This window comes from Lepeophtheirus salmonis, unplaced genomic scaffold, assembly GCF_016086655.4.
Source record: "Lepeophtheirus salmonis unplaced genomic scaffold, UVic_Lsal_1.4 unplaced_contig_9099_pilon, whole genome shotgun sequence".
Taxonomy (NCBI): Eukaryota; Metazoa; Arthropoda; class Copepoda; order Siphonostomatoida; family Caligidae; genus Lepeophtheirus; species Lepeophtheirus salmonis.
The window spans coordinates 1-9,205 of NW_027296681.1; the positions used below are offsets into that span (position 1 = coordinate 1).

Below are 9,205 nucleotides of genomic sequence, written 5' to 3' on the forward strand. Positions count from 1 at the left end.
CAGCTGACTACGAATGTGGGTTTATACCAAGGGATCACAATAGTTGCTGAACGTTATTAAAAATTAAATAAATTAATTAATAAACTAATTAAACAATGGCTTTAATGTTAATTGGACAGTAAATAACACAAACATGATAAAATTAATTTATGTTTAAATGTTTTCATTAGTTGGTAAAAAAATGTTAAAACTTTTTACCACTAAATCGTGGTAGATTTTTTTAAATAAATAAATTAGTAAAAACAAGATATTTTATATTAAGGGTCTTCAACAATTCTTGGGTGTTAGGCGAAATGAGATATTGAGATCCTCTGGCTTTAATCTTAATCTTTCCAGCGATGTTTAAATATCACCCAAAATAAAAAATTATTAGAGGAAAAGTTTACCTGAAAGAAGCAGGCACGACAAAAGAAGAAGAAGATCACTTCTCCAGAAAACGCCATTTATTCTTGTTGTCTTATTGAGTTCCAAATAATATTTACGTCAATGGAGTAAAGCTTAGCGCACCAGTATCTTTAATTTATGTAAATATAGGATCAAACTACGGAACTAGCGATATAAATCGTGTTAATTTTATGGGTAAACCGTTTTTTTTTTTTTGGAATTGATAATCCGAAGAAGGAATTCTCTTTTCCTTAGCAGTTGTAATTATTATTTAATTCCTTAGTAATGAACTTCTGTCCTAAAAAGACTCAATTTTATTAAAGACCTGATTGAACACTCGTGTGATCTATTCAAAGATGGAAATTTACCTTGAAGATTTATTGCCTAATTATAATTGAAATTTATTTCCAGAATTATTCTTCCCAACCTCTTACCACCTCCTTCATTGTTACAGCTGATTGTAGCAGATTTCCTCAAAACATTCTTCAAATTGTCCAGGTTACCATATTGATTTAATTTTTACTTTTTTAACTCGCCCATTATGCAATATATCAATTTGACCTACAAAAAAAGATCGACTAAAATAAGTAGGATGATTATGAGAGGAAGTGATTTTTCTCCCACAAAATAACTGCGTCAACAGATCATAGTGTTGCCTTGTTGTACTCCACGCCTTACAAAAATAAAGTCTGCGTTCGTGGTGCTTTTTTTTCTTTTAAAAAATGCGTATAAATACTCAAAGTATCAAGAATAAAGACATTAGTTTTTTAACTCCAATTCAATCAATATGAAGGTAAGTAACTAATGGAAATCAAAACCTCAAATGTGAATAATGAATTAACCGTATCATTTTTTACAGTCTTTCGTCGCATTGTCTGCTATTTTGGCTGTCGCCATGTCTGCTCCTGCTGATCCCTACAGACCAGCTCCCTATCACCCAGCCCCTGCTCCTTATCACCCAGCTCCTGCACCATACCACGCAGCTCCTTCCTACAAGGAAGAACCCGCTGTATACCAATACCAATATGGCGTCAGTGATGAATATGCTGGACTCAACTTTGGAGCTGATGAGGCCCGTGATGGATACTCCACCCAAGGAAAGTACTCTGTTGCCCTACCCGACGGTCGCATCCAAACAGTTTCCTACAACGTTGCTGATGCTTACTCTGGCTATGTTGCTGACGTCACCTACTCTGGAGAGGCTAAATACGAGCCATACCACCCTGCACCATCTCCATACAAGCCTGCTCCCGTCTACCACGCTGCCCCAGCTCCCTACAAGCCAGCTCCCGTCTACCACGCTGCCCCAGCTCCCTACAAGCCAGCTCCCGTCTACCACGCTTAAGCTTCATTCTGATAATATTTATGAGTTTATTTATTTATTTTTAGCCCTAAATAAATTTATTTGAAACTAATTTCATCTCTTTTGTCTTGTCGTTATTGTAAACACGTAAAAAAAGTTATCTTGTTTACAACAGAATTAAGTGGCTTTTAATGATTCTTAAACGTGATTAATCAGTTGGCAATACTCATTAGTGAGATGAATTTACATATACAGGGTCCTCCAGGTAAATCCAGACCATCTTTAACTACTTCCTGAATAATAAGAAAGCATTTAACTCGTTTATTTCAATTTGAAAGTGAGAGGTTAGTTGCGAAACTTTTACTGGAAAAAAAGTATTTACTATGTATGAGACCATCATCCAATTTTGTTGCACGGGAAAAAGCCAAGCGTACATCAATAAACTGCTCAGATATCCAGAAAGCACAGTATACGACGTTTACAACCACTCGAATGAGGGATGAACGTATAATAGAAGAGGTCACAATTTCCAGAGTGATAAAAAGAAAAAACAATTCCATATTCGAGTTAGGCCTGAATTGTTCCTTGAAGTCATCTCTTTTTACTTTGATTCATGCGGTTGCCGAAAATCACATGGTAAGACGTGCAGCTGTCTCCAGGGGCATAAACATGCACCTCATGATGAATTCATACTGCCTCTACAAAATACATATCCTTACAGTCAAAATGAAGGCCACAGGGGCTGTCTATGGAAGAAAAGTGCTAAGCGATTTGATGCCCCATGGTAGCCGAATCATCTTTTCCAATGAGAAACAATAGACTTTCGACACATCCCACAACATCTAGAACAATGGATAGCTTGAGAGAGAGCTAATGTTCCCACTTCTAAATTCTACACTTATTGATTAATTTCTGTTTATCTGTCTTCAGTAGTTAACTGAATAATAATATAAAAAGAAAAGCAAAAATTATATACTGCATTACTTGAGAGTGTAGGTCGAATTAAAACTATGGTCTTCGAGAAAACGGAAATATTTCATTCAGTATAAAGCTTACGTGTTAAATTTTAATTAGAAATGTTTTTGTAATCCTTGATGTTTTTCAAGATCAACTTTTTATTATTTCCATTCCTTTTTTACATGTATAATTTCATTCTGAAATTAGATGATTAACGTCTTGTGTGTAATATTAGTATAGTGATTTCTAAGAATATATTTTTTCGATAAGAAATATCTTACTCTTAACAAAATTTTAAAGACAGGTTCAAAGATATTTCATTTTCTAAGGCCAGGAGGATAGAATAGAATTAAAAACTGGTATAAGAACCTGACATGTCATGGAAGCATTTCTAAATACAACAAAGGATTAGAAGGAGTGATCTCTTTGATGTAATAATAGCTGTGCTTGCAAGGATAAAAGATGGATACTGTCCAATATTTAACTGGTAAGTAGTCAATACATGAAACTTAGACTAAATGGCTATCTGCCTTGTTTATAATTTAGTCGTCATATTGTCTCAGTCTTCATCTATTTTTCAGATGAGCTCCAAGTATAAGCTTTAGAGGCACCAATGGTCTCCTCCTATTAGCTCAAATCCCTAGTAACAAAGGTCCAACGTGTAAGGGAACAGCAAAATGTGCTTCCAGGTACAATATTTGGGAACGTCTTCATTGATTCTATAATTATCATAAATAATGACAATTATATTATAAATTCATATATTTTGCTTGAAATTAAATTTTGTTCATATACATAAGTACAAAATGAACCACTCTGAATATGTAAATATAATTATATTAAATCTAATTCAATAATTTAATCACAATTATTTCTTCTAATCAAATATCTCTAACTAACATCTTGAAGCTACTGATACTAGGGATAGGTTATTTAATTAAGCAGCTGTTATCGGAGTCTTGTTGATATTTTTTCATTTTTTATGCATAAAAATATCTAAATTGAATCACTAACAGATGAAATAGATCCCTTATTTGTTTCTAACTTTTTAAATAATAATTGCCTATAATGGTTTAATTTATAATTCGATTTTTTTAAAGCGGCAATCGTACTTTGACAGTAGAGTCAGTTGCAACGTTTAACAATCCAGTCTTCAAATGTAGATTTATAAACATCTCAAAATTGTTTTAAATAATGTTTGAACTGAGTTTTTCGATTGTGGCAATCCTTCAGATTAAACGATTTTCTACATACTTAAAACTATTCAGAGGTTATATAAGCAACAACATTAAATTAAAGGACATCACTGATCAAAGATTATCAAAGATGAAAATTTTATTTTCTGTTAACTGGAATCCCTTTTTGTCAAAACCCATGGATAATGTCAAGTTTTAATGTCATTGACTGGATTGAAAACATAGAGAAGTACTAATTTGGAATCAATTGATATTCACGCCATTTTAGATTAAAACTATGAAGATCTTGAAAAAAAAGTACCACCAAAGATGCTCATTTTGAAATATTAAGCCATTCAAAATTAAAGCAATCTTAAATAATATAAATCAAATGAAAATCACAATAATAATAAAGTAATTAGTGAATTAGCCTATAAATAAAAATAAACACAACACCACAATAAGTAGTTCACTATTTAATACATAGTTTGAATTCATTTGCTTGAAGAGAAATATACATAAAAGTAAACATAATATGAAGAAATTATTATATACAAAACCATTTGAATACAATCCTGATAAATATACATTTATAATTTGATATGTTGATAGGTATGTAAGTGTCAATTGGAAAATAAATACTTGAGTGAATGTTTCTTCTACATAATAAACTTGCATATACAGTCGGTGATGTTCCCCTCTTTTTACTCCACGCCCTTCAATAACAATGAATATTTAGGCAGGGTCTGCGTCAATTTTTTTTTTTTAATGCGTATGTATAAATACTCAAAGCATCCAGAATCAAAGTATTAGTATTCTAACTCCAATTCAATCAACATGAAGGTAAATAATGAATAAGAATCAAATCCTCAAATGTGGACCTTGAATTCACCATTTTTTTTCTTCTCTTTACAGTCCTTCATTGCTTTGTCTGCTCTCTTGGCTGTTGCCTTTGCTGACCACCCAGCACCTGCTCCCTACCACCCAGCCCCTTATCACCCTGCTCCAGCCTACAAACCCGCTCCTTATCACCCAGCTCCTTCCTACAAGGAAGATCCCGCAGTCTACCAATACCAATATGCTGTCAGTGATGAATATGCTGGACTCAACTTTGGAGCTGATGAGGCCCGTGATGGATACTCCACCCAAGGAAAGTACTCTGTTGCCCTTCCCGACGGTCGCATCCAAACTGTGTCCTACAACGTTGCTGATGCTTACTCTGGTTATGTTGCTGACGTTACTTACTCTGGAGAGCCCAAATACGAGCCCTTACAAGCCTGCTCCAGCTCCCTACAAGCCAGCTCCCGTCTACCACGCTGCCCCAGCTCCATACCATCCTGCTCCAGCTCCCTACAAGCCTGCTCCCGTCTATCACCCAGCTCCAGCTCCCTACAAGCCAGCTCCAATCTACCACGCTTAAGCTTCATTCTGATATTATTTATTTATTTATGCAGAATAAATCTATTAGAAACTTATTTAATCTCTAAATTCATTAGTGAGCTGATATAAATTATTTTCTTGTTTAGGGTAGGAGTATTAGCCTATTGACTGTTTTCCACCATTCATTTGTAGAAACATATCTTGATCTGCCATTATTTATGGCACAAAAATTGCTATTTGTGAAAGAATATTCCATGTTCAATCATTAGAATATTTATAAAAACCTTGTAATAGAATATTTTTGTTTTTGTATTATTTGTCGACTTAAGAAAAACAATAATTGAATTTTCAAATTATCAACATATTAAAATATTCAAACTATGTAGGATATTAGTGACATGATTAAATCGAAGTTGTCTGGATTTGGTGTCTAATTGAGCCATCATGAGCATATATGAGATGAGTTTCAAAGGAAGTTACCTTATTTAAACACACAAAAATTGGTATAAAATTAAAAGATTAGCTTATTTTATAAGAATTACACGACCAGTAATCGTTAAATGCATGTATATTATATATAGTATGCACTTTCAAACTACAAATAGGAGTCAAAGTTTACATTAAATGTTTCATTACTCAAGAGAATATTTCAAGTTTTTAAAAACTTTTATATGAAGATATAGCCTTAGAAGTTAGCTAAGAATGATTCCATTCTGAATAAAAGAAGAAGAAAATATTATTTTCAATTCATTACAATAAAAATGGTTCTGTTATCAAAGGATTATAAATAAAATTTGTTAGTTTAATTGATTTCTCTATAACCATTTTTTAAATTATATATTTATATGAGGTAATAAAATAAATGGAATAACTATGGAGAGGATGTACATGTTTATCCACTTGGTAACTTGCCTCAATAAATCGTAGTTCGGCTCTTTTCCACTCCATGCCCTACAAAAATAAAGTTTGTTAATTTAAAAAAAATTTATCGAAAAAAATCCAAAACCAATCTTCCCCCAAAAAAAGTACATTTATATAAATAATTTTGCTGATGCCTCACTTATATTAACAAAGAAGTTAATTCCACCTTCTCCTAGCGCTCTTTACAAATCCATCGCTAGTAATCATTAAGAAATCATTATTAATCATTTTACATAAGAAAAATTATTTTTATTATTTTTAACAATTACAATGCACATTAAATATGAGTCTGGCCACCCTCAGCATCAATGACAACCTCCAGAAGGCCTTTCATACATTGGCAAAAAGTCATTTTGATGATCCTCCACTGCTGGTTAACAGATGTCTTTAAGTTATCAAGATTCGGGTGATGGATTTTCCAAGCCTGCTTCTCAATTTTCCACCAAATGCAGTAATTATGTGGATTCAGATCTAGGCTCTGGGGGTCAAAAGTTTTGAACGAGAAGTTCATCCATTCTTGTACAATATTACTAGTATGATCTTGGAGTCCATTTTATTGTAATTTAGGATAAATATGTCAGATTAAGGCTATTGATTTCTGCAACCTATAATTAGAAAGCAGTAGAGTGCATCCTCCTCCTAAAAATTATTTCCGCTAAAAAGTATTATCGATTATGCGTTTTTAATGGTTTGTGAACCTTTGCTTCTTAAAATTTAATGGCCTCTTACTGTTAACATATAAAGTATTTCCGTCATGATGGATCATTTGTCAATATTCATTAGTAGGAATACATTGCATTAATACATATAAATACAGTTGTATTTTATAAAAATATAAAAGTATTCATCTATGTTTAAAGAAAATTTAAATATCATATTTCCAATGTTATCTTTATCAATCAGTTCTCTCAAATTACTTAGTGATTATTAAAAAACTAAATAGTAAATACTCATTTTCGACTTCAAAGAATGGCAAACCTTTGTTTTATAATATAAAAGATAATGATTCTAAAGATAAAAATAATTTTACCTGAGATAAGGCAAGGAATGATTTTATAAATAAAAGCAATTTTCCCATTTTCTTATTTGATCATATATAAATTTTATTCTTAGTCTATTAATTGAATATTTATGAAATGAAAAGAAAATTGAATTAAAATAACTTTGCTAATAATATCTTAAACAATAAAACAATTTTTAAATTAATATAATTCTAATGGCATAATATACAAATAGAAAATAAATAGATAAACTCCCCAAAAACATCTAAAGACATTTATTACAGGACTATTTTAATTCAATATTATATTTTATAGTGTTGAGGTTAGAATGTAGAGAAATTTACCAATTCATATCAACAACAAGTCTTTATTGCACTATTATTTTACTAAAATTGCCGGGCGTAAAAGTAAGCTGCTTTAAATGTGCAACACTGAACACACAATTACATATTTTGATGGATTTATGAAAGCAAATAGATTCCAGAAGGCTTTAAACAAAGATATTATTGAATTTGGATTTGTGATAAAAGTTGTGGACTTTTCTTTTTGGATCCATCGAACGACATAAACACAGTTAAAGAAAGGAATATTTTTATCCAATAAGAAGATTTATTATGTCTTGTAAAAAAGTTGATTGTCGTCATGAAGGACATACCTTTATAAGTATTAGAACTTCTATGCATGACTGAACGGAAGCGGACCAAGACTGAGTTGGACCGGACTGTAGTGATAAATAAAGTAATACAACAAAAGCGTTGTTCACATTTTCAGCTCTTCATATTTCATTTATGATCAAAGATGTTCAAAATGCTATCCACTGGTATGGTAAAAAATCAAACTGAAAAATACCGTGATAACCCTGACAATTTGAAGAGTATTTCAGGGAGGAGCAGCTCAACTGTCTGGACCTTTGATTAAATTATCTGTGAGCAGCCTTGAGAGGGTTAGAAAGGAAGGAAACACACATCCTACTTTGTATATAGAAAAAACATAGCAAGAACTACTTGGAATTCGATTCTAAATTCAAAGAGTTTCTGTCATAACTTGCCAACAAATGTTGTAAAGAGAAGAATGGTTACAATATTCATCCATTATCTTATTCAGTTTTTATCAAAGTTGAATGACTTACTTACCGTTCAAATTTTTAATCATCAAGACCCAAAAAACACAAACCAAACTGTTTAAATGCATAATTATATTGAAAATTTCTAAATTTTGATTAAAAATTAAATAAAAGGTATTTTTAGTTTAAAATAAAAAATTATGTTTCATTTTTTTAAATGTATCCATTCTACAACTTATTGTACTTAAGTTTTCAATATTGCTTACTTTTTTATGAATAATTCTGATGAATAGTTTTAAAGAAAATATTATGCATGTAACAAAAACAAATAATTAGAACAATTATATAGAATTTTTAACATTAAATAATATTCAATTTTACAATATATGAATATACACTTCTATGCCGTTTTTGCCGATAATAAAGGAGAAAAAGTTTAGAATTATGACAAGGCTTCCCAAGTTTTCAAAATATTTATCTACCATGTTGTGGCCTTGGAACTTTGTCTGCATGACCACTGGCACATCCTTGGGGGAGTCTACAGAGTCACAGAGATCGAGCAATTCTTTATTTTGTCACCCCAGGCCAGATTCCAAGGAGGGATCCGTTCCTATTTCATTATATTTGGGGCAACAAATTCGTCAATTGCTTTTATTTTTTTGCAATTGATGCAAGTTTGAACAAGCTATCTAACAAAAAAAAGTATATGAATAATTGCCCGCGGTTGACCAAGAGAGTGCACCAAAGTAGTGCATAGATAACTTCCACACCCTGTATAACCTTTTACTAATGATTGCATATTTTTCTATCTAAAAATAAGATTTATGATTTTCACAAAATACAAAAAAACGTGACAATAGGATAAAACCATATGAGTTTGATGTCTTTTATTGGCTAAAATAAGTCATAAACTATCATTCTTTCTACAATCTTAAGGATGCAATACACATTTAAGAAAAATCAGAAATTAAATTGACTTTTTCATTATTAAATTAGTTGATCAAATGCTACCACTACTGAA

At 31.6% G+C, this 9,205-nt stretch overlaps 2 protein-coding genes across 2 annotated transcripts; both read left to right on the plus strand.

Moving 5' to 3' along the window:
* Positions 1-1,111: 1,111 nt before the first annotated feature.
* Positions 1,112-1,799, plus strand: LOC121131667 (uncharacterized). Its single transcript, XM_040727025.2, has 2 exons — positions 1,112-1,177; positions 1,244-1,799. The coding sequence occupies exons 1-2, from the start codon at positions 1,172-1,174 to the stop codon at positions 1,727-1,729; spliced, it is 492 nt and encodes a 163-aa protein (XP_040582959.2). The 5' UTR covers positions 1,112-1,171; the 3' UTR covers positions 1,730-1,799.
* A 2,819-nt stretch (positions 1,800-4,618) lies between these two features.
* LOC139907576 (uncharacterized) lies at positions 4,619-5,495 on the plus strand. Its single transcript, XM_071894004.1, has 2 exons — positions 4,619-4,662; positions 4,735-5,495. Exons 1-2 carry the CDS (start codon positions 4,657-4,659, stop codon positions 5,326-5,328), a joined length of 600 nt encoding a protein of 199 aa, XP_071750105.1. The 5' UTR covers positions 4,619-4,656; the 3' UTR covers positions 5,329-5,495.
* The last annotated feature ends 3,710 nt before the right edge of the window (positions 5,496-9,205 follow it).